We start from the raw sequence: 24,400 nt of genomic DNA, 5'->3' as shown, positions 1-24,400 counted from the left end.
TTGCGATTCCGGACACCGTCTAATTGACAGTTTCACAGGTGCTGACACTGCTGTACTGACATGCGCAGAGCGCAACGACGGCGAGATCATTCGTCACGTTTCTGCTGCACCGCTGGACATTGTCCGGCGGTGCAGCAGTCGGAAGTTGACGCTCTATGTGCTACGCTGCCGTCGCATGCAGAACGTGTACAGGGTCGTCCTTTTTGAAAGGGAACACGCGAGCGCGTGGCCTGTGCTCTGCGGCGGCTGCGTGGAGCGCCGGTCAGTGGCAGCAAGAGGAAGCACGTCCGCTTTTGGCGTCATCTATCGACAGTCAGAATGACTAGGCATGGCCGATTGGAAGCGCCTGCTGGACACCCTTCACCGTATTACTGATGCGCAAGGAGCGGGGCCCGCAGCGCGAGCGCGATTTGCTAGCTGCAGGCCCCGCTCCTTGCGCATCAGTAATACGGGTAAGGGAGTCCAGTAGGCGCTTCCAATCGGCCATGCCTAGTCATTCTGACCGTCAATAGATGACGCCAAAAGCGGACGTGCTTCCTCTTGCTGCCACTGACCGGCGCTCTAGGCAGCCGCCGCAGAGCACAGGCCACGCGCTCGCGTGTTCCCTTTCAAAAAGGACGACCCTGTACAAGCAGTGACTATGCTTTCAGCCGCCTAGAGTGACCGTACGACCCTCTCCGAGATTCAGGCTTATCTGACTGCGCGTAAACGGAACAGCGTGCAACGGCGCATTCACGATTTCTTCAAGCCTACTGCCGAGCCCGAATAAGTGCGTGGAAAAAAAGGATTTCACTTTTTTTTTATAATCTGCTTTTTCGGACACCTGTTTATTCGGACATTTCCGCAGTCCCCGTGAGGTCCGAATAAACGGTCGGCGACTGTATCAGAATGCGGCTGTAGCAGCATGGAATTGGATCTACAACTTCGTGTTCAGCAGCAGAATGCCGCTGCCCCTGAGCCAACACGGTGACCACATTTCAATTCTGTGACATGTGCTGCATACATGATGATGTCTCTGGTGTGCCATTAACACAGTTAAACATGTTCTCAATTTTGTAAGGCAAGTTTTGTATCTATGTTAGCTCATAGAAGGATTAGACTACAGCCAACTCTCCTTACGGAACGTCAAGAGACCAGAGAAATTCATTCTGTTGATCAGTAGTTCCATTTATTGAGAGACATTGCAGAGGGCATCGCATGAATACAAAACCAACCAAACGTTAGGGTGATGTTCCATTTAGGTGGCAGTTACGTTTAAGCAATTTCCGTTTATTGAGATTCCACTCTATATCTGTGCAAAGCTTCTATACCTTCGTTTCCTTGCTATTGTGTCACTGGTCCCATAGACAGTGTATAAGGGCACTAGAAATTTCAGATGCCTTACAGCACTCCATTCGATAATTCATTTCTGTACGAGAAACTATAAACATTGCCAAAGCGTGGTAATCGGCCATCTTGCAGGCATCTCCTCGAAACCAAAACTAGTGAAGTCTAGTTTATGCAGCATTGACGGCGCCCAAAGTACAGGACAAGTCAAGCCCAGCAAGCTTAATTGTAAAGCTGCATTGTTGTGCGAGTTCCACCGATGTTGGTTCCGCACGCCCAGCATTTGTTCATTCACATGTTAAAGTTGGAGCCTTGTTAACCCCTTATAAGCGTTTCATTATTCTGACAAAAAGTGACCGTGCGTTTAGGAATGGGCAAATGTTTGCACTTTCAAATACGAATAGTTAGTGCGTAGCATTTGATTTGGATTCTAAAATCAACTACTTGGTATTTTCGAATACTGCAAACTAACCAGAACGTTCGGAACAGCAGACCGTTTAAGCCTCGTTTCTGTTCTCCATCTGCTAAGCAAAATAAAGTCGACTTCTGTTAATTTGAACTACATGGGACCAACAAAACTTATCGAATTATCCGGCGGGTCAAAATACACAAGATGCAGAAAGAACTCCAAAACACAACACTGATTTATTTGCCCAATGTCAACACACCCCCAAATCAAATGAGCACCCGTTTTCTGTGTGTCCAAAGTAGAGAACAGAAATGACATTAAAGCTCCTAAACACAGAATAAATATAACGAACACCGGATTTTCTAGCAATAAAAATATGTGTTGCACAATGGCGACCGGTTCTTATCAGCTTTGCGGCAATACATCATTGTTAGGCGATAAAGCATATACACTCCGTGAAGGCAGTTTTGGTTTCGTATCCAATTGCACCGCGCAGGCAGTTTTCGGCTCTATTTTATTTTAAGCAAAAAAACAAACAAACGCATGCATTAGAATCTGGTAAATACGATTATAAGATATTGTGAACTACTGTTATTGCTTGACGATCTTCCCAGGGCAAGTCAAAAATGGCCGTTTTCAACGGGAGATAACATGTGTTCAATGGGTTTACTGTCTCCTAAACTCAGCCGAAACGACGCTGCCACTAAAGCGGTCGATATTTGGGTCAATACAGGGGTCACGCACATGCATGCTGAGTGGTAAAGTTTCGGTGAAGGCCAATTTTAGGAACAAAATAACAAATGTTTGGGCCCATAGAAATGCAAGGGCGCCGGCTGAGACTTTCGGTCAGGATCGAATTAACCAAAAGATCAACTTAACTAGAGTCGAATAATTGTAAGTCAATCGTGTCACTAATCATAAGTGTAACGACAAAAGTTCTCAAAGCAATGCTGAAACAAAAAGGGTATTGCAAGTTTTGTGTTCGGTTTTGTGGCAGAATTCTACATCACAATCTACAGCCTTTGCTTGCAGTCTACCATTTAGTGTTGTCAGTCTGGCTATGTAGCAGTTTCATCTTGGTCGTTACAGCCAGTGATGTCTTTTGTGCTGTTAGGTGGTGTTTTATGTGTCTATTGCCCACAAGTCCTTCAATAACTTTTCTTTTTGCACAACTTGTCTTTTTTTCTTGGTAACAATTTTTTTCAGCGCTGTTGTAAAGCTAGTCAAGCAGCAGTTATTCTTCCTTGGGGAGATTGTTTGCAACCAGGCTCTAATATTGTTGAGAGGCTATTCATGCAGTGCCTTGTTTTTCTAATGACAATTGGTGATCTTGTGTTTAAAATTGATCATTTGTCATTGATAGTTGTCTATTTTTGCACTAGTCAGTACAGGCATTGTACCTAAATATACTGAAGAATAAACATTTTGCAATTACAGAACAGAGTGCAAGGCACAGTCTTATCGCACTTGGACTTTATGTGGAACCTAGGCTCCTTTTGGCACAAGTCGCGTGCTAATGAAGGAAAGATAAGGTGTATTCAACTTCAGCCCAGTGACTGTTTTCGATCAGCTCGACCAGCTGCTATATTTAAAGAGGCTCTCCTTAGTTCAAACTCCATTTATTTTATTGTACAGCTCAACTTATGTTTCTCTTTAAACAGCAGATTGTGTACTTTACATAGAGCTTCCGCTGCTGCCCGAGTGGCTTGCATGCCGGCTGGTGAAGTATATCGACAATGCCTTACCATGTCTGGGTCCTTCAGCTGCTTCTCGACCATGCGGGTTTCACTGGCAATGGCCTTGCGCTCCTCGATGAGTAAAGTCAGGTGTTGCTCTAGCTTCTTGCCCTCGGACACAACGAGAAGCTCGCTTCGCAGCCAGCTCTGCAGCGAAAGAGAGAAGAGAGCTTAGGAGCTGAACAGGAACAGCCAGAAGCTAAGCTGAACAGAACAAAAAAGTGGCTATTGCTGGTGAAAACCTAGGAATTTTCTCTCTCTCTCTCTACAGAGAGAGAGAGAGCAATTACAGAGCAACTCCACTACTGTCCAACTTGTATAGATGCGCCAGCCAATTTGATCGTTTTCATGACATCACGGTGCAGGAGAACTACTACTTGCAAGATGGTGTTGTTAACGACAATGAGGCACCAAGAGTCTTCCTATTCTTGTGTCCACTAAGCAGTGTTACTTCATGCAGTTGTTAGAATGTACCGCAGTTTTCGGTCTTGGAAGGTGTCTTGATACAGTAAAAATTTGCAGTTGTGTGTTGCTTTGCCAGTATATGCATGTGCTTGCTCAATGTTTTCACCCATAGTCGTTTTGCCAATGCAACTTGTTTTTCTTGTCATCACTCGGGTACTGCTTAGAGATTCACCTAAATGTCGCGGCGGTCATCAAACCTTCTTGTGCTCATTAGCGTGCAGTGATGCAATGATCCTGTCCTCATCAAAGCTTTGAAAATAGTTGGCACAATGTCACATGCTAAAGTACAGTAAGGGAACGCAAGATTCAGGCAGGAGCAGTACATGCATGTGCTTCAACTTTGTCTAGTGCGTTATCTTCTTGCAATAACTGTATGCTCTGTGCCAATATAAAAGAACCCTTTATTCCAGTTCGAACAGCAATTCTTGCAAAAATGTAAGTGAGAACCTCACTCACTGCTATTTGCTATATAGGTCTCATGCTGAAGAATCACACTCAGTAAACTATATATCGGCACACACCAAAGGAAAATTACCAGCTTTAAGCGCAAGTGTGGTATAGCTTAGTGTGGTAAGCACTATTCTAGTAATTGATGCTCCAATGCTAAGCTGCGGCATTTGATTTCCCTCTGGGATTATTGCATACCGAATATAGGGGCTAGCAATCGTATATCATTACGAAAAGACATTGATGGCTGTCTACAAAGTATAGTTGTAGCTGTATTAAAGCAAAATTGCATCACAATGCACTTTTCACCCTATATGTTAGAGCAAAGTAAAGTCCACTGACAAGGCAACCCCTAACACCTGGGGTCGGCTTTTTTCCATAGTGAACGTGTTCTGTTTTGTCAAGTTCAATGCATTAAGCTTGTTAGCAGTCTCCTCTACACGAAAGAAAATGCTTTAGAATATGCAGGCAAAGGTTAAAGAAGAGAGAAAACGAGAGGTAAATAGTCCTTGCCTTGACACGTGCTGCCATGCTGTCAGAGCCCTGGCCATTGGCACGATTCTCCAGGCGGCGACGCTGAGCGGCCTCGAGGCGGTTCTTGGCCGCCAGGGCCTCCTCCACACGCCGTTGCAGCACCTTGATGTGCAGCTCATTTTGGCGTGCCATGCGTGCCATCTGTACAGACTGCTGCTGCTCGCGCACCCGCAGGGCTCGAACCTCGCGGTTGAGCTCAGTCTGCTGCCTCCGGTGGCGTTCAGACTCCTCCTTCATACGCTTCATGAGCTGCACCCGCACCTGCTTCATGTTCTGAAGAGGAGGAACACAAGAGACCACTGCTATGCACTTCGCAAGTGAACAACGGTTATTCATCAATAGTGCCACTTTGAAATTCCTGCCTCAGTTCGCTGTAACAAGTGCTGACAAGTGTCTGCTCGAGCCTAGTTTAATTTTTTTTTATTGGTAGAGAAGGACTACATCGTATTTTTGAGAATTTTTTTGCTGCAACAGCCGAATTATGAGAAAGTGCTTTCAAATCTCCGACATCACTCTGCTGCAATGGTGCAGAACTCCAGCGCACAATTAAAATTACTGAAGTTTACCAGAGTAATTGAAATGTGGGGCAAACAGGTGTGGATTCATAGATTTGCCTGGGCAGTGCAATGCAACACTGAAAAGAAAGAAAGAAGAAAAAGAAATGAGGACAGGGCATTACCTGTCCACTTGCTTTGTTCTTTTTTTTTACCTGTTTCGACATGCTGTTTAGGCAATGCTATCAGGGGACTCAAGTTTAGTTTACCCTTTATTTTCTCTTGTAATAATCAACCCCTACTTGTTGCAAAAACGCGCCCTAAGAATAATAACATTTTCCTCTGTTCATTACCCAAGCAGCGTTCTGTTTACTGACCTTCGTATTCTTTCTTTCTTTCACGGCGTTAAAGGGACACTAAAGGTTACCGGAAACTCAAGTTAAAGTGGTATAGCAATGTTCTAGAAAGTCTAAGGTGTCAATATAATCGCGAACAGAGCTTTAGTAACCGAGAAATTGAGGTAAGTGCATGACACGATTTGAGAACCCCCAGCGACATTCGGGTACTAGCCCGATGACGAAAGCACTCCTCATAATTTGTGTTACTAATACTCAACTACTCTTATTAAAAATATCATTTCATTCGATTATAAGACGGGAAAAAATGCTACCTGTCTACGTCTATTCGATTCTAAGAAAAAATAACATTTTGACGTTACCCTTCAGTAATATGGGTGTTCGAAAGGTTTTGTTTTCGCTCGACTCTGCGCGCTCGACTGCGCCGCGCACGCTTTGGAGTTTCAGTAGTTTGGTTATCGCGTTGTGCTGTGAGGGTTCTGCTGGCTCGCGAAACTTTCATTTGGAACAAGCAGCGAGAATGCCACGTCCATGTGATGTCGTGGGAGGCCCTCGTTGCTTTCTCGCTCTGGAGAGCCGGTGTCGAGGCCCCCGTCGTAGTACGCAACGACGCCGGCAGCGCGAGCCCTCAGCAGCAGGTCGCGCTCGTCAGTGCTCAAATCGCTGAAGTTGAGCCCACCATCGCGAGTCAATCTGTCGGTGTCAGGATCCATTGCGACGAGCGTGTACGTTTGCGTCATAGAATAAAGTACCAGCTTATGGGCGTCTTGCGCTGGAGTTTGAGGTATAGTAGCGGCGCCTGGTGGTGGTGCGGGAAACGACATCTGGGTCGTACCAGCTTGGGTCGTATTGAGCCCTGGCTGTGGCGAAGCACGTTTCTAGGCCGAGTTTTGCGTCGATTCGCACTTTTTTATGCCCTGTTGCGAGTGCGAAAAGGCTCGTCACTTCTCACAGACCACGCTGACCACGCTGCGAGCTCGCCGCAGCCTATAGTTTAACGAAAACGGACTCTCCCTGTGCCATGGGACGTAATGCTGTGAGCAGAAGGAATCGGTGATGCCGATCCGGAGAGACCTAGCCCAGCCTCGAAAAGGCGTCACCGTCATTACTTCTGCGTCGTGGGCTGCCGTGAACAAGAAGGCTTGAATCCCAACATCAGATTCTACCGTTTTCCTTCAAGGCCTCACGAAGTGGAGCGTCAGGCGCGCTTGCATAGCTGCAGTTCGTCGCGCTGAGTAAGTGAAACTTCGTGCCATGCTGACTGCTTCGCCTGTCTTGAAGCTTGCTCGATTATCTGCGTTCGAAATTTCATTCTTTTGCACCTACAGTCCCGACAGCAGACCGACATATCAGCAGGCATGGCTGGTAATTCACGATTCGAGACCTGGCCACAGCGACAATTAATAATTCAACCGATGCGAAGTGGTGAAGTGTGTGCAAATGAGCACAAATGGTCGGGCTCATTCGATGACAGTTCACTACTCCACTACGAGCAGCACAGGTTAAGAGAGTTAAATGTGCTCATCCTTGATCTCAAGCCAGCACGTTGAGGCAGCGCAGCAAGGCAGTATTGATTGCAGCACATCGATGTTCGAGCGCTGTCATTAAAAGCTACATCAAGCGAGCAGCGCACAAGCTCGCGCCACAGTGCGATTCGCACGTACGTGCGAGCTCATATCCATTGCATCAGTTTAGCGGCATGCAGTCAACAAAGATTGCAGGAGGCCCGCCGTTTGGCGGCATGTCGAAAGACCACTGCCGTAGCGGCGCGTACGATCGTGCGCTCGAGCAGTTTGTACATCGCAGCGCGTACCGTCGTGTGCTCGAGCAGTTCCGTACACATGATGTCTGCTTATCGCTGCTGTGGATTCATTTATAGCACGCATTTCCTCGCATTTGTGCGCCTGAATCTAGCAGCTAGCGTGCAAACCTTACCTGTAGTTCCACTTCGTACGCGACTCGCTTCACTTGCGATTGACACCGTGCTAAAACTTCGCCGCCTAATTCTTGAACGGCGTACACGTATTCGGCACTGCATAATTTCTTGCCTTTACGCACCGTGCCACCCCTGAAAAAATCTCCGGCGCCCGATATACGCAGCAGGCCGTGCTACAACACAACCAAAAGTGGCGGGTCCATATTGTAAACGTGCTTTCCGAAGCAGACGACCGAGCTTGGTACGACCCATTTTAGGACAGAGGGCGCTTTTTAACACCTTTCTCGCAGCGCCCCCTGGGCAATGCAAGGGCCCCATGGTCGCGCGTTTCTCCTTCTGCTAATCACCATACTCCCACTTTCGCTCTGCTGTCGGCTCTGTCTTGGCTCTGTTTCTGGCCGCATGTTTGCGTTTTGCGCAGAAAAGCCGTAGCGCCGTCTGCGGATGCCGTTCTACTCACCAATGGCTCAACGTCGCTATGGCACTGTGATGTCAGTACTCCTCGATCGGAGGGTGGGCGATTTGAACTGCGCTAGAGGTATGCGGATGCTTCAGAAGGCATTTTCTCTTAAATTAAGTCTCTCCTTGGCACGAAACAAGCGTTTCGAGGTTTCTGGGATGGTATTTCAACAGTCCACGTCGACTTAATAGTAACTTTTAGTGTCCCTTTAAGAAATTATAAGATCACTTGTTTATAGTTCACAAAATACTCAACACCAACTTCCCTTACCCAACACCATATTTAACTTCCCACATGCAAACACCAGGCAAGCAACTAGCTTTAACTTAAACCTTCCTTATTGCAGCAATGTATATGGTGAACAATTATTAGAGTTCTTTATTAGAGCACTATAACTTGGAACACTGTGCCTGTGGAAATAAATGTAACCAGAAATTTTGATCTTGTATGCAAACGCTTCTTCTTGTCTAGCCAAACGTAATAGCTTTACATAAAAAAAAAAGTACTTGTTCATGTAAATAATGTTCTTACTCATTGAGCAGATATGTATTTGGCTGACCTGTATATGTACTTTTGTGTATTGGACCAGCTACTAGCCACACAGGCTATTGGTCCAACTATTTTTGTACACATTCCTTGACTTGTTTAAATAAAGCTCACTTTTTGGTTGATTGAACCCCTAATCATAAAATTTAACAGCTTTGAAAGAATACTTGATCAGTCTAAACTGAGTGAGTGTTTTTCCTTAGTATCCGATGAAAGTAGCCCCAGAAGGAACCCCAGAAATGAAGTAAAGTAATTGCCGCAATAACCCAGTCCAGCGACTGTACCCAGCATCAAACTTTTCCCAAATGCACAAAGAAAGCATCACTTCAAAACAAGGGCAACACTGCAACTGTGACGCGAGACCCACCGTGATCTCCTGCTGGAGCTTCTTGGCACTGCGTTCTGCATCCTCCTTGAGTCTGATCATACGGGACTGCTCCTCAACCTTCTTACGCAGTTGGCCGACGCGATCTTCCAGCTCTTGAATGCGCTTGCTTCGCTGCTCTGCTACCTTGTTCCCAGCCGCACTATAAATTGGCGACAAAGACCAAGAACCAATTTCAAAATGTCATTGTTTACTGTCAGTCAATGTTTGGCGGGAATGCACTGCTGGCAAATCTTGCCCTTCACGAGAATGGGCACTCTTATGGTAGACTGAGGAGTCAAACAAGCTCTCGCAGGTAAAGCTACTTTTGCTCAGCGAGGCGGTATGGCTGTATCAATTTATTTAAGAAATACACCAAACAAGCTTGACATTAAACCTGATACAGTATGTACCCGAAGCTAAGGCGCACATTTTTTTCAGAGAAATTAAGTCTGGAAGTCACCTACACGTTACAGTGGGATAGGAAACCGAAATTACGTTTGCGGCGCTGGCGACAGTCCACTGTCAGAGCTGTCAGAGGCAGCGTAATAACCATCACAAAAGCGACAGGGCATGTTTACGTGAACGTTGTTGCGAGTTCACTTTGTGTTAAACTACGGCCTATAGTGGCATTCTTGGGCAATCAGTGAAATTTTGCACAAATAGGTGCCAGACACATTGGCTTAACTTGCTGCCAGCATTGCTGGCACCATGCCGGAAACGCTGTCAGCCACACACTTCGACAAGTTCAGTGCAGAGCCGGGTAAAATCCCATGAAAGTGACAGTCGTATCTCTAGAAGTGATTGCTTGAGAATGCTGTTTCTGTGTGCTGGGTATCTGTGGCCACTGAAGCACAAATGGTGACGACTGACACATTCACTATGAAAGCTCACGAAAATAAATTTTCGCTTCTGCGACGGTAAATTGCTCACGTCTCGTTCTTTGAATTGACTGTGCGGTGTTTAGTGGCGCAAGGGCCAGGTGCGGCCAAAGAGCGCCAAGCCAATGTCGCTCTTCTGGCTGCAAACGAATGAGTATCCTACAGTTTTATTTTATAAATTGGTGGCAGGTTATATTCAGATGCATCTTTATTTTTTCGGCACCTGTGAAAATTGGGTGCACGTCAGATCAGTTAGAATCGAGCGAACACAGCATGTAATAGAGTCCCTACAATTCATTAGCCAACATCAGCATCCTTGTTTCTGGTGTACAAAACCATCTCTTCTTAGTCAGAGTGACATATAAAGGAGCTAAAATTTGCACAATCCTGACAACTGCTAATCTATCGTAGTCAAAGTGTTGTAGCCCTAGCTAGAAGTGCATCATTATGGCTAGAAAGAACTCAAGGGGGCCACGCAGCCCACAAATGGGGTGGAGCTTTTATGGGCAAGCGTTTATCAGCATGAGAGTCATGCAACATCAGCATGAAGCTGTCGGTGAGTATGTCAGTTTAGAGGAGGCACAAGCGTATTCCATGACCCCGGCACATTTCTTCGTAGGTGCTCGTGCAGATAAGCCTACCTGCGGGGTATCCAGTGCTAGGTTTATTGAAGAAGAGGTCTTTGCTGATCAGGCCTCACTAACATCAATCAGAAATTTATTTCATATGAAGTTTATACCATATTATGAATTGAATATTGTGTGATGCTACATGTCCTGTACAGCCTTCAGTGAAATAGTGTCCCTTTGATAGAAAGATGTTAGGCAAGAAAAAGTAGTTTTGGCACTTCACATATTAGTGTGTTTCGCACTACCACAATGCTGATTATCTTCACTTTAGAGCTTAAGAGAGAGCATAGAGAGAGCATATAAATTCCACATGAACCGCTAATGCAAACGTGCAGAAACTAACCTTTTAGTGTTTTGCTGGCTTGATAGCATGGCAGAGAGGTCATCACGTTCTTTCTTGAGAATAGCTACCTCACGCTCAAGTTCACGATTGTTTGCCTGTGTAAAACAAAGAAATGGACAAGAAATGTTATGCGATAAACACAACTGATGAAGCACAGCTACACTTGCCAGCTTTTGCTTCAGTGCACAATGGGGGCCACTAGTTTTGCAGGGTACTTTCAACTCTCCACGCTATTTCAAACGCTTGAAAGCACGAACATAATGGGGTAATGAATATATAACATGAGAGGGAGTGCCGATGGCTCTGAAAATAAAATGCAGTGAAACCTAGAGTCCGTAAAATCGGAACTTCACTTCATTATAATGAATTTTGATATTTGAAAACAGAAGGAGCTACAAAACTTTCTGTATTATTGGAAAATCTGAAAAAGCAACTTTTACTGAGGGAAAAAAAAAACATTTTGTAGAATTTGAGCATCGACGACGAAAAATTCGGTTTCGTGCCATGTCTGCGATATATCTTCATGTCAGCGGCATGAAGCAAGACCAACCACGCTTTCCCGTCCACTCCGTCCCCTGTGGCTGATAGTATTGCCGGCAGTGCGGGGAGCGAATGCTTCGGCTGCTTCTCGCTTCAACGCGTCTCCAAACTCAAGTTTATGCAACCTCCAGCATTACATGCACAGGAAGACAGCGCACGATGCCATGCCATCTCAGCGAGCTTGCCTAGACTCTGCACGCGTCGCACATTACCTCTAAAACAGGGCATGCAGGCTGCACGTAGAGCCTGCAGCCACTCTAGTGAAGGAGACGTGCGCCAAACTCGTACAACATTGTACCGCCGACGTGAAGATGTCATTGACACAGCTTGAAACCGTAGCGTATTTGCACGATTGTAAGTCGACCTATTTTTTTTTTTTAAATTTAAATATCTGAAGTGGGGGGTCAACTTACAATGGCAGTTTACCAAAACATGGCACCGGAAAAAAAAAAAAACGAGACCAACAAGATATCAAGGGAGCTACAACGTAGTTACAATTTTATGTTTGCTCTACAGCCCTACATGTCGCTTTCCGCTATCCCACGCGTTTGTTCGCTTTTTAGAAGGGTCCTTTAAAATTTTTTATAGTTTTACAGCACACACAGCACTCATGGGGGGTTGTTAATAGTTCGTGGAAGTGCCGCTGTTCCATTTATGGTGACACTCAAGGAACAGTGGCACTTGTGAGAAGTATCGATAGTTCATGGAAGAGCAGACACCGCTCACATGTTTCTCTTTCCGTGCAGCTCTAGTTTCATGCGGTCGATTTGACTGCCGGCCACACGCTACTTCCGTGCTTCCTCAGTGGTCATGAGTGCTCCGAGTCCAGTAAACATTCGGGGCTCGTCCACAGCAGCATTCAAGAGGGCTGCCATCCTTTACACTGAGAAACAAATAACTGCGCAGCGGGCCGCAAGTTTGATGTTTCTTAATGGGTGGTGCGAGAGTGGCAACTGCAGTGGAGCAAAATTTTCACCTGTGACGGCAAGCTAAGAGGTTTCCGTGGGCGGAAGTCGGGATACTTTTCAACACTGAGGCCAAGCTTGTGGTGTACATCGTTGAAATGCGTGATCGGTCCCTGCCAGTGACGTTCGACATGGTCATGACCTTCGATCAGGATCTTCGCCTTTTAAGGACTTGCTCTGCCATGAGTATGCGTGGCTGGCGGGAGAAGACCCCGAACTTACGCCAACCGGACATGTCAAAAGAGCCTCCCTGACGGCTGTGTGTGGTTGGGTGTTTTCGGCGTGGACTTATGTATGTGTGCAAATGCACTTATATATGCAAATGCAGAATTTCGCTGGACAACGGCGTGCTGTGGGACCATAGCAGCAATGACCATGGCAGCACTAGTGAGGACGATGGCACAAGTGAAGACGAGTAGTCCAGTGACCATGCCAGCTACTAATAAATTTTCATTATGGAATGCGCTCGCGGGTATGCCCTTTATTTCCCTTGTCACGTGCGATATGGGGGGGTCGACTTACATTCGAGTCAACTTACAATCGTGTAAATATGGTAGCTTTCATTTCAAATTAAACGAAAATGAATGTTTTTTCCCATCCTAACTTGTTTTTTCTGACTGCTCGATATTGCAGAAAATTTTGCGATCCCTTCAGTGTAAGAAAAATCTATCGGCAACTGTACTTATTTGTAAAAACAGTTCAGAAGGCCAACATGTACGCCATAGCAAAAAAAGCTGCTCGAGATTAACTACAATAGACATTAGCGTAAATAAATTTCCATTCTGAGAGCATGAACAGCAGATATATTTCCGATTGCCGGAATCAAAGGTTTGCTACAAAAAACCACAAACACTGCACGTGCACTAGATTTAGGGACACATTAAAACTCGGTAATTACCACAAAAAAAAAAAAGAAGAGAAGCAGTGTGTTCGAATGTTTTTTCCTGCGTCTTCTTATAGCTTGACTTGCTGGATAATTTTACTAATTCTGCCGGTCTCATCAGGGTTTAATTAACAGAAGTCGACTGTGTAAGTATTTAAACACAAACTACCAATGAGCAATGCAACCATGTTCGTGGGTTTAGAATAGAGCTCTTTCGCACAGCGCAATAAATTATCTGCTACTGTGACCTGCTTATACGCTGCGATGCTAGATGAACTGTGTTCAATAAATCATTCCCTCATTCCTGCGTCTTTGGCAGATTGCCGATTGAGTAAGCTGACAAGCCTTTGTATGCACAATCGCTTTTTTAAAGCAAACATCTGCGTATGGTGACAAGAAAGCTTGATTTGTTTTAGTATGCTTATTTTGCCACAATTCAATGATATAAGGGACACAAATTTTAGGACAAACTGGCCTGTATAACAAGGGATAATCCTGGTTCCTCCGACTTCGTTACAGAAGGATCTGACTGAAGTACAAATCCAGCTGAACCTCGACATTTGGCAGGAGAGCCACCACTGGAACCACTGAAGCTGTCATCGTTTTTGCATGGAAATTTGGATCAAACGTCATCACTTCAGTGCAGCGAGACTGAGTGAAACAGTGAAAGGGCCATCGTTCTATTCAACAATGTAAGAGGTTTATTTTAATTTCATTGCCCCATACATAACCATATGTCGATGAATAGCTCCGATTCCCATAATATTAGCAGTAAAAAAAGTTGCTCGGTGCCGTCTAGATGCTCAACACGCTCATCACAGCATGAATTTAAGAAAACACGGGATTTGCATCTTTTGTTTGGTCCGATTGTTTAGAATGCAAGCGCAAGCCCTCTTCTGCGCACAAGATGTTCAGAGCTTTTCTTGCCATACTGAGTGGGTTAAAAATACCTCCTTGAAAGTTGCTATTGGTAAGTTAAGAAAGTGGCGAAAATTGCGGCGCGGCACTTTTTCATGTATCACAGGCTTTCTTTTAGGCTGGCAAGAATTTTATACAGCCCATATTGAGCAACAGAAAGCTGAATCAGGAATTTTTCAGAATGGTTAACAATTTTCTCACCGACACTTTAATGCTCCGATTATAATATTTGACAAGTTGATTAACAATAACTGATTATGTAATTAGATGAAATACAAAAAACAGTCTGACTTTCTCCAAGCAAAGGCAATCAACATCACCTTTTCTGTCCAGCTACGTGGCACTTCTACATTTAAAAATTTTGGCACAAATTATGTAGGACATATGGTAGATTTAATAAGAAATGACATACAACAAAGTGTGTCACTGTCAGATGTGACTTTTACAACATACAACCCCTCATAGCAAATGCCCTCGAGCTCCTGGGATCCAGTTATTCTTTTTGTTCATTCTGCAAATTTAACACCATGGGTATTTTGCCGCACAGAAAAATAAAAATAAAAATTACGCAGATCTCACGCACTGTGGGAATCATTGTAAGTGAAGTTTTCTGTGCTGTTTGCTTTAATTGACGATAATTAGCAGTGATGTTGATGACAAAAGTCTAATTTTTTAAATGTTTTGTCCAACACGACAGTGGTAAGTTGATGTTGAACGTTACATTGAATACATCACTGCTGTTGGTGTGCTTAGTACATGGAACACGAAGGGAGAGGTGTTTGCTTGAGGTGTTGTTGTGCACCACATTTCATAACCTCCGAGAGTGTTGAGCATTGTCATTGCCTCACATGGCACATCACATTGTGGCAGAAGCATTAAACTTCGACTGAATTATGGGGCTGTACCTGCCAAAACCACAATTGGATTATGAGGCAAGCCGTAGTGGTGCACTCCGGATTAATTTTGGCACTGTGGTGCTTCTTTAACGTGTCCCTAAATCAAAGTGCACGAGGATTTTTTATTTTGCCCCTATTGAAATGTGGCTGCCTTGGTCAAATCCACGACCTCGAGCAATGCCATAGCCGCAAAGCTATTGCGGCAGGCAATAAAGTGTTGATTTGATGTGCGACCACTTCAGTTGTGTCACCTAGACCTCGTGGTGCACTTTAATTAATGTGGCTCTGCTTCTGCACGCCCTGCATAAGTGTATAAGTTCTCCGCTAGACATGTTTGCATAGTCTTTTTCAGAAATAGCAGAAATGCACTGTACCGTACCTTGAAGTCATCCAGCATTTCCTTGCCTTTTCACGTTACCTTTTCCCTATCCCACCCTCCCCTTGTATTTGTATGGGAATTGCGAGCGAAAAGTGGCAAGGCTGTTATTCACTTGTTTTGCGACTGTGTCGATTGTACCAATTCCCTGCCCCCTCTCCCCCTCCTCTCTATCTAGCTACCCTCTGGAACTTCCGCGTTGGTAGAAAGGTAATTCTACCAACGCGGAAGTTGCTTACTGTAAGCTGTCAAGAGGCTAATGTGGCGACCAACCGGGAGCTCCTGAGGGCATTGTGCACATTCGACGCGGCGTGGTCCAAACAAGTTTTTCGCGTCTCTTTTCTTCTCTGCCACACTTCTTCCACGTATATATACGCTCTGAACCACCCCCTGACGCAGTATGCTGAACAGCAGCAGCAGCAGTGGGAAAGTCACAGGAAAAGGCAAAGAAACCTTTTGCTTTAATAAAGCGCGCGCACGGGTAACACACTAACCTCATACTGCAGCTTCACGACCTCAAGGTGCTGGTCATTCATGGACATCTTGCTGGCGAGCTCCTCCTTGGCTTGTAGCACTCGGTTGAGATCTTCAAGCTCTTTGCTCAGTGCGGCACGTTGCATAGTCGCCTCCAGACGCGACTGATAGAGCAGAAACGTTTTCTGCATCTGTTCGGCCGAGCCCTTTGCAGAGCTCTCGCCGAGGGATGTGTCCAAACCTTCCTCCTCGATGGTTGTCATCTCCCTGTCATCTTCTGCAGGTGGCTTTTCAACCTGAACAAGATAAAAAAGGGACTCGCTCGTTAAACGGCTCCCAAGTTCGCTCGTCACCGAAACCCCACAAGCTAAACGGTAGAGGCAATCACACAGGTGCAGTCGCCCACAGGAGTTTACAGGGCTCGGTATGTGCGAAGAAGGCAAATTCCAGCAACAAATTTGAAATTTCAACCTGAAGCAGTTCGAGACTTGCACAGCGATCCATTTAAAGTACAGGAATTCACATTTGTTGCGGAACCACTGTTGCATAAGATCTGCATGGCCGTCACACTGTGTGTGAAGGACCGCTCAATATACTCACTGAAATGGCTATAGTATGCTTCATTTCAGATGCAACAGGCAAAACTGTTAGCGATTGCGCTACTTTTCAGTATGCCTGAATTTTAAACTAAAATTGTGGATCAGGTGCAATAATTGCTTTACCAATTAAAGTTACTACTTTATTAATTATTAGGTCTAAGAATTTGCATACTAAAGCTTATTCACTATGAAACAAATGGAGTGACAATTTTACAACCTCTCTGTATAGCTTACACTATGCATCATCCACATTCCTGATGAAATCATACCGCGCTACATATTGGAAGAAATATACAAAGATATTATACAACATTAGTTGCATAATATGCATGCAACAACTAATGTATGCAAAATTAGTTGCACACTTTAGTTATAATGCATGAAGTGATCCTTTATAAGACTTTACAGTTCTTTACAAAATTAATGGCAACAGGTACCTATGACCACATAACCAGCATAGGTATTGTGGCAAGGCCTGCAATGTAGGAAAAGGAGCTAGAGTCAATTATTGAATTTTCGGACATGCCCGATAATTTGAGTGCCTTCATGGAATTACCATGCACACCATAGAGGCAATGTATGAGAACACTAGCACTTTCAGAACTTGAAAACTTTCGTTATCAGACTTTTCAGACTTTTTGCTGTGACCGCAGGTCCGAAACAGCATTAACCAAAGCCATCACTTCCGCCAGTTTTATTGTCTTGCTGCCTAGAACCAGTGCTCTTGTATGCCGATTCGCTGCCAGCTGCAGTCACTGCTGCGGCAATGTTGAGGCCTAGCTGCTTTTAACGTTAGGTACCAAGCTTCCTGTTCGGTTCCGTATTTTTCATAGAAAGTATTCGGCGCTGTCAAAAACGGTGCTCACTGTCATTCTCGCCGATGAGCGATGAAGCTTACGCGCTGTATTGCAGTGAAGCATAACAAGAGTGGAAAGGGGCCACCATTACGGGACACAACATGCAGTCCTTAATTAAACACGCATTCACCCCCCAACTTCTGTCACTTTACGAGCAATTTCACATGTGCCTCTGGTGATTTGAGCTCTTGGAAGCAGTAAAAGGCATGCATTCATTTTTTTTTTTGACCTGCCAGATTTTTTGGGTGCATTCCGACCCCTAGGGGAGGGAGGACGTTTTCCGCCGGCTCCTGCTTACGGCACGACCATGCGGGTGCCGTATCTTGAAAGCCGTATCTTGATGTGCATCGGGGCCAAAGTGCGCGCCTGCGTGGGCCTCATCTTCAACGTGATCTGTGATGTTTGCACAGTGCACGTAAGCCGGTAGCTTCGTATGCGATGTGCTTTCTGCGTTTCATTTGCGTTGAAGCGAGAGCTGTACGAAGGTCAATTCGCTCGCTGCTACTGCCGCGGTTCCTCACTCCAGCGTTTTTCAGCGAGTTTCTGCAGTCATCGAGTGAGATGTGCTCATGTTTACATGTGTGCGCGTGGCACCATACTTGTTAATTTGGTTAGGAAGCGAATGTGTACAAGTTTACATGGCCGGTAAAACTACTATCCTTACTTCGTATAGCTATCTACTAATTAGCCATCGCAATCGATGCTTTGCTTTTCAGGCAAAACTGCTGCTTTCTTTTTCTCCGTGCCAATCGGCGCGATGAACGCGCAGATGGAGCAAGAGCCATCTCGACGTCGGGCACGTCAAACAGGGTCAGCCTCATCCGGTTACGCTGGCTGCGCCAGTGCTTCGAGACGTTGTTCACGCCAATGTGACGTAGCGTATGTGTGCACGTGCTCACGCCACGTTGGACTATATACGTGCCTAACCAAGCAATTTTTTTCTGACTTTCATCAGTTCGAATTTTGTATAATTCGAATTTTCGTAGCATCCCCGCAGAATTCAAATGAACTAGCTTTTACTGTATCAGAGGCAAGCTAGGTTAAAAAAAAAAAAGGCATTAAAATCGGGTGTACGTTATTGTGCGTGCATTGCTTTCTACTTTGAAACCGTAACCACTGGGTACATGTTAGAATCAGGTAAACACTGCCAAATGAAGCAGCAGTGCATAAATGTCTTTTTTTCTGCCCTCTTTATTCCAACTACCAAATATATAACTCCAATTCCATGGGTTCTGTCAAGACCAAATTAATGGAAGTCAACTGTATGGGAAAAACTAAATGTGCAGCAGGCACTTGGATTGGGCTTAAAGAAACATATGTCTGTAAAACTAAGGGAGTGCTGAAGAAAAGATAATTGCTGTAGCAGAAATGAGGTGCGTAGTTCTAGATGAAACATGACAACAGTGCACTCCATATTGGCAGTTGGCAATATTCCCAAAGACATAATAACGTATGGCACTTTTTCTTTACTGGTACCACTGAGAAGTTAGATTGCAAGATGCGTTACAAATATCCTCTTTAGAATTTGTATGCGTAACTTATTCGCCAGTTCTCGTCAGTTAAAGTAAAGAAACTGCAAACATTGAGTTTCTGGTAAATTGAACCTCCCCTATACTCAATGTGTCTTCATTCCACATCTATGTACTGAGTGTTGCGCAAGCGACCACCTTATTGAAGTACTGTAGCTAGCTGGGCGAGTGAGTACAACTGTACGTTTACTTACAGCGCGAACGAGTTTATTTCTTACAAAAATCACTTAAACGAGGGTGTTTGTAAACACCCCTATTTATGTGGTGTTTGTAAGAGTCGTGAGTAAGCTCACAGTACGTCTTTCTTCTTTGTCCTTACTTGTTCGTTTGCGCGTAAGTAAAAATGCATTCCATTAAAGCCAGTGCCACATTTGACAGGATGTTCGACGTGCCACATTGCATCGGCAATGGTGACAGAATCGTTTGTGCTTTCTCATAATGAATGCGGCCAGTAGATAAAATGTCCATGTGCTCAAAGAAAGCGATTCAAGCTTTATTTTGTTAAGTACAGAAATGAAGCATGACTGACTGTACTGTATATATAGATATAATTATACGAGGTAATTTTGAGGACTCATTAGAGAATGCAGAAAGCTTCATTCCACCACTTTCAATATCTTTCAATGAAGGCTGCACTGCCTTTCGATGAAATTGTGTAAACGACGTTCATCAACTGTGTACTATAATGCACAACTGAGGAAAACAAATATAGTCAGTCTATTATGGGTTAGTTGGTCCATATTTTTGAAACAGAAGTTAGTGAATACGATGTGTACACAGAGAAAAGGCGGATGGGCCACAATTTGGGCTCCAATTAGTTGGTCGAAGTACAGTGCTTGTCCCATTCACTTTGCTCGGTGTATTTGTCATTTGCTTTAAGCACTGCTTCTCAGATGTGCTGAAAGCAGGGCAATAGAACACAGAAATAGCAAAAGCCAAGTCAAGTTTGACCTCACCTTGAAAAGTGCCTCATTCAGCTTGCGCCTTCTCTGTTCACCAGCCTATAAAAAAAGAAGAAAACCAGACAAGTGCTTCCTTTATGCAAAGACAACGTAATTACTATTTATCTTCCCTGCAAGATAAATACTAGATAAATGGAGATGGCCTCTTCTAGCCGTCTCCATTTAGTGCAGTGTTTATTATTCCCTTGCACAAGCGTTTTCCAGGCTTTTAAAGGGACGCTAAAGGCAAATATTAAGTCAAGCCAAAGTGATATATTAGTGCTCTAGAATCTCTAAGGCGTAAATACTATCGTGAACAGAGCCTTAATAATCGAGAAATTTAGGTAAATGCAGGACACGATTAGAGACTTCCCTGGGACATTCAAGTACTTGCCAGATGACAAAAGCACTCCTCAGTTAAATTCTGGCACCAGTATTAAACCACTCGTTGCAGAAAACATCCTTGTATTGTACTATAAGATGAAATAAAATGCTACTTGTCCTATTCTATTTCATTTTTAGAAAAGAGGACTAATTGAATTTACCCCCGACAACGACGCAGGCGGTCAAAACGTTTCATTTTCGCTCGACTCTGCGCCGTCCACGCTTTCGCATTTCAGTAGTTCCGTTATTGCGTAGTCCTGCGCTGGTTTTGCTGGCTTGCAAAACTAGCACGAACTGGGAGTAGCAGAGAATTCAACTTCCATGTGATGTCACGATATGTCGGAACGGTCTACACCACTTGACCAAAAAGCAGCTGCGGCGGTGAATCCACCGTTCTCATTTGGCTCGGTACCGCTGTCTGTCAGGCGCCGTTTTACTTACTGACGGCAGCAAAGGGCAGTGGTGGCATATGCAACGTCACCACTCCCCCAGTCAGATGGCAGGAGATTTGAATTTTGAAAAAGGTACTCGGATTCTTCAGATGCAATCTTCTCGTATTGCAAGTATTTTCTTGGCACGAAACAAGCGTTGTGAGGTTTCTGGAGTGGTATTTAAACAGTCCACGCCAACTTAGTATTTGTCTTTAGTGTCCCTTTAAGGGCAGTATGTAGGGACACACAAAGCAATAATAATAACATGAAGTGTAAAAAAAGAGACAAGCGAAACAAATTACCAAGCCCATGCTATGCCTGAATCTTTTCTAGTCTCAACACTCCATTTTATCCACTGCCACCGTCTACCACGTCTGTCCCTTGCATTCATTGTTTGAACTCCGGTATTGAAAATGCTATTCATATCAAAGATGCGAATGCAGATGCCAAATACATTGTTGAGAATTTGGCAAGAATGTGAAAATTGGCACTCAAGGACAAGCAGTGCACACAAACTTATTAGTCACTGTGTCAGTGCGACGGAAACAAGGAACAAACGAAGGACTCACCGAGAACTCCATTATGGAGTTTTGAAGGTCCCTCAGGAGGCTGGTTGCGTGATCACCATCAGCTTCACCAAGGTGACTGCCCATGTCATGAAAAATAGAAATAGCATAACATGATCATCTCTGTGATGCAGACGGCAATGATAAAATGTTATGAAAAGCCAAGCAAATCGAGATATTATTGCTACGCTAATCGAGATAAAACAACTGTTTTGTTGCTATGTACAATCGAGTGCAAAAGTTGATCCTAAATTTCTTTTTTCTTCCCAGCGAAGGCATAAAGGCTGAAATCAAGCGTACTGCCCACGTGCGCCTGCTTGAGCAGCGCCATGCTTTTATAGAATCTTACGTTGACGGGCTGTGCTAGAAGAATTTTTTTTTTTTTTGCATATCCCGTGGTCTCTAGACTACTGTACTTGACTGTACACATCACGCCTTCACCTCCACCGTCATGTGCAAGCGTGCCTTGTGGTAACAACAAATGCCTGCTAACTTGCTCAGCTATCAGTCGTTCTAAATATTCTTTCAGAATTATATCTTTTATGGCACTGCAAAACATAATTGCTAATACAGCTGAACTTTCTCTGTAGCATCTATATAAGGTAGGCACCAAATCAAAATGATGCTCACACCACACAAAGTCACGAAGATAGAAGCAGAGGAACACAGTCTGGTTAGCCTTCATTCGCTCGCGTTTCATTTGTCCACGACAGTACCATATAATAAATACAGATAGAGCATGTTTCACAGATCGCTATATCATAACAGCAAACATCCTACTGAAGTGGAACTTATGTTGCCTTACAAACAATAATGGAGAAGTCACATAAACAGGAGTCAGCATTACAGCTCTCCCTTTTTAACCAAGAAAGTAGGTAAAGTAAACCATACTTACTTTATCTTTTCAGACATTTGAGTAACATGCTCCTTCAGCTTCTGAACCTCAAGCTCAGTCTGAAAGATAAAATAATATATAAGCACGAATTGATTAAAAAAGTTCAAGGGCAATAACAAATCTAGGCTTTGAAGACTCCTGAGAGGAGGGGGGGGGGGGGGGGTAATTGAAGGAAGCACTAATAGGCAAATGTTGAGAGGTTTTTCTACTTGCAATTTTTTTTTCACATCTTGTTTAAAAAATTTGGTCAGGCTCGCCATGTGTATGGTTATGACGACTATAAGTATGTTAACCAGGTCTTTTTATTCAAGAACAAACATAAGCATCTCAGCTTAGTTATCTATGTACATACTCATGGATAACTATAACTGCATTCTTTCTACTACAGTTATACAATGTGTGTTCACAACTCAATCATTGTGGTGTTACAAGTTTACTTTACATCACTGCCTCTCCTCACAGCAACACTTCGTTTCTTTGTACTGTAAAGTTGAGTAGGCTCACAGCTATTTGCCACAGACATGCTGTTTCCCATCATTGCTCTTGTTCAAAAGGCAGCATGACTTAGTTAAACATACTTCTCAACACAGAATTTTAACACTGCACTCACAATGATGAGACGTTCTGAGTTCTCGCAAAGCTGGTCAAGTGCACGGTGAAGCTCCCCGCTCAAACGCTGATTATCATTCTCGAGTTCTGCGTTGCGTGACAGCACCAATGCCAGGTCTTTCTTAGATTCACCACCATCTCCCCCGGACTCCTCGCCTCCAGGCTGGTCTCCTCCTTCACCTTGCCGAGTCCGGCATCTCATCAGCTCAATCCTTGCTTCCTGGAGCTGCAGGTCAGCATAAGCAAGAAAATACCTTACAAGGGACACAATGAAACAGTTTTGACGACGTATCCGCTGACGCTCTAGGCTAGAGATTTCAGTGTTGCAACAGTAGTTGAGGATGGTTGTTGTGGGAGTTTGGGGGAGGGCAGTGTCATTTAGAATAGCTAATGCAAAGGAAAGCTGCCTCCAAATTATGATCGACAAATGCTGTTAGGCTTATCTTGCGAAGGTTGAGATAATTTGAAACTTCCACACCTGTAGCGTCCCTAGAATGTCCCTACACGAGCGTTAACACATCTCTTGGCCCGTCCATATATGGAAAACTCTAAAATATGCATAAGAAGACTGGCCGACCCGTGTGCCAGACTTATTAACTTATTTATGCTGAAATGTGATGAACAACAGACATCTCTTGCTTTTTCAAGTTTATACATTTCCCTAGTTATGTCAGCAACCTCAAGATGTGTAGTCTTGTTTTTCATACGTCTGCTTTTGTCCATTTATTGTTTATTGTTAAGAACATTAACTCCTTTAAGTTTTGGAAGAGCTCTGCTACTCTAAGCCCTCACATCTCCGAGGTGGTTAGGACGAGTGCTGCTCATCCTTGCAGTAATTGTTCTCTCCGTGAGTGTTTTGCAGGACAGACACTCGTCCGCAGCTTGATTTGTGTTTAGGTTGGCATTTCGCAGCAAGTGCCTGGTTATTTCTTCTACATCTGGAGCATGTTTATCATGCAGCAACCTGTACTTCCAAATGGCGTCCAACGGAGGCAACGTGTGTGTCGCCAGCTTGTCTCCCTGAAAAAGGGGGCATTTCTTCATCGTCTTCCTACGATGATGGTTTTGACACCAAGGTCTACATCACTGTAGGAAGCGAAGACAAAAGCGATGATGACTGAGGTTAGCAGCTCCTTGGAAGAAGAAGACAAAGGCAAGCTCGCAGGACGACATCACAAGTTCGCGTCTGGACTAGAATTGATGCAAACAGCATTTTGCTGAAGCCTCCACTGTATCTTTCTTTTCTGTACTCAGCAAGAAGTCTACCGTAAGCTCGCCAGCTGAATTATACCGAGTGTTTTCTAGAGGAGCTGCTTTTCATGACAGTCGATGAAATGAATCAAAATACTCAAAATCAAAATACTCAAATGCTCAAGGCTGCGTAATCCCTAGTTTTGAGCAGTACCACCCTCTGCCAAAGCTCCCTCAGCCAAACAACGTTCTGTTAGCATGAGCAGCTAATGTGATAAAGACAAAAAAATTCCCTTCCACAATTTTTGTCGATTACTAGAAGGTGGTTGGTGCACTTGTACTATGGCATACAATAAACTTAAGTAACCAACTATTATTCATTCTATGGGTCAATTATGTTTTGCTGCCTCAAAAACCTAC

At 44.3% G+C, this 24,400-nt stretch overlaps 1 protein-coding gene and 1 long non-coding RNA gene across 7 annotated transcripts in view; one reads left to right on the top strand and one right to left on the bottom strand.

Moving 5' to 3' along the window:
• LOC139052758 (chromosome-associated kinesin KIF4A-like) overlaps positions 1–24,400 on the bottom strand; it is a 104,673-nt gene that overhangs the window by 29,861 nt on the left and 50,412 nt on the right. For all 6 annotated transcript variants that reach the window (XM_070529822.1, XM_070529825.1, XM_070529824.1 and 3 more), the window contains 9 exons: positions 22,791–23,015; positions 22,181–22,239; positions 21,289–21,364; positions 19,920–19,964; positions 15,999–16,274; positions 10,927–11,021; positions 9,077–9,236; positions 4,897–5,190; positions 3,481–3,618 (listed from right to left, as the gene is read on the bottom strand). In XM_070529822.1, the coding sequence (XP_070385923.1) occupies positions 3,481–3,618; positions 4,897–5,190; positions 9,077–9,236; positions 10,927–11,021; positions 15,999–16,274; positions 19,920–19,964; positions 21,289–21,364; positions 22,181–22,239; positions 22,791–23,015 (1,368 nt within the window). The remainder of the gene's footprint in view (positions 1–3,480; positions 3,619–4,896; positions 5,191–9,076; positions 9,237–10,926; positions 11,022–15,998; positions 16,275–19,919; positions 19,965–21,288; positions 21,365–22,180; positions 22,240–22,790; positions 23,016–24,400) is intronic.
• LOC135914968 (uncharacterized) lies at positions 640–24,337 on the top strand. Its single transcript, XR_011510048.1, has 3 exons — positions 640–966; positions 13,834–14,006; positions 23,750–24,337. It is a non-coding gene; the product is annotated as an uncharacterized lncRNA (long non-coding RNA).

Source organism: Dermacentor albipictus, unplaced genomic scaffold (assembly GCF_038994185.2).
Source record: "Dermacentor albipictus isolate Rhodes 1998 colony unplaced genomic scaffold, USDA_Dalb.pri_finalv2 scaffold_33, whole genome shotgun sequence".
Taxonomy (NCBI): Eukaryota; Metazoa; Arthropoda; class Arachnida; order Ixodida; family Ixodidae; genus Dermacentor; species Dermacentor albipictus.
The sequence above is the reverse complement of the archived record's forward strand: the minus strand, read 5'-3'. Positions and strand labels throughout refer to the sequence as shown.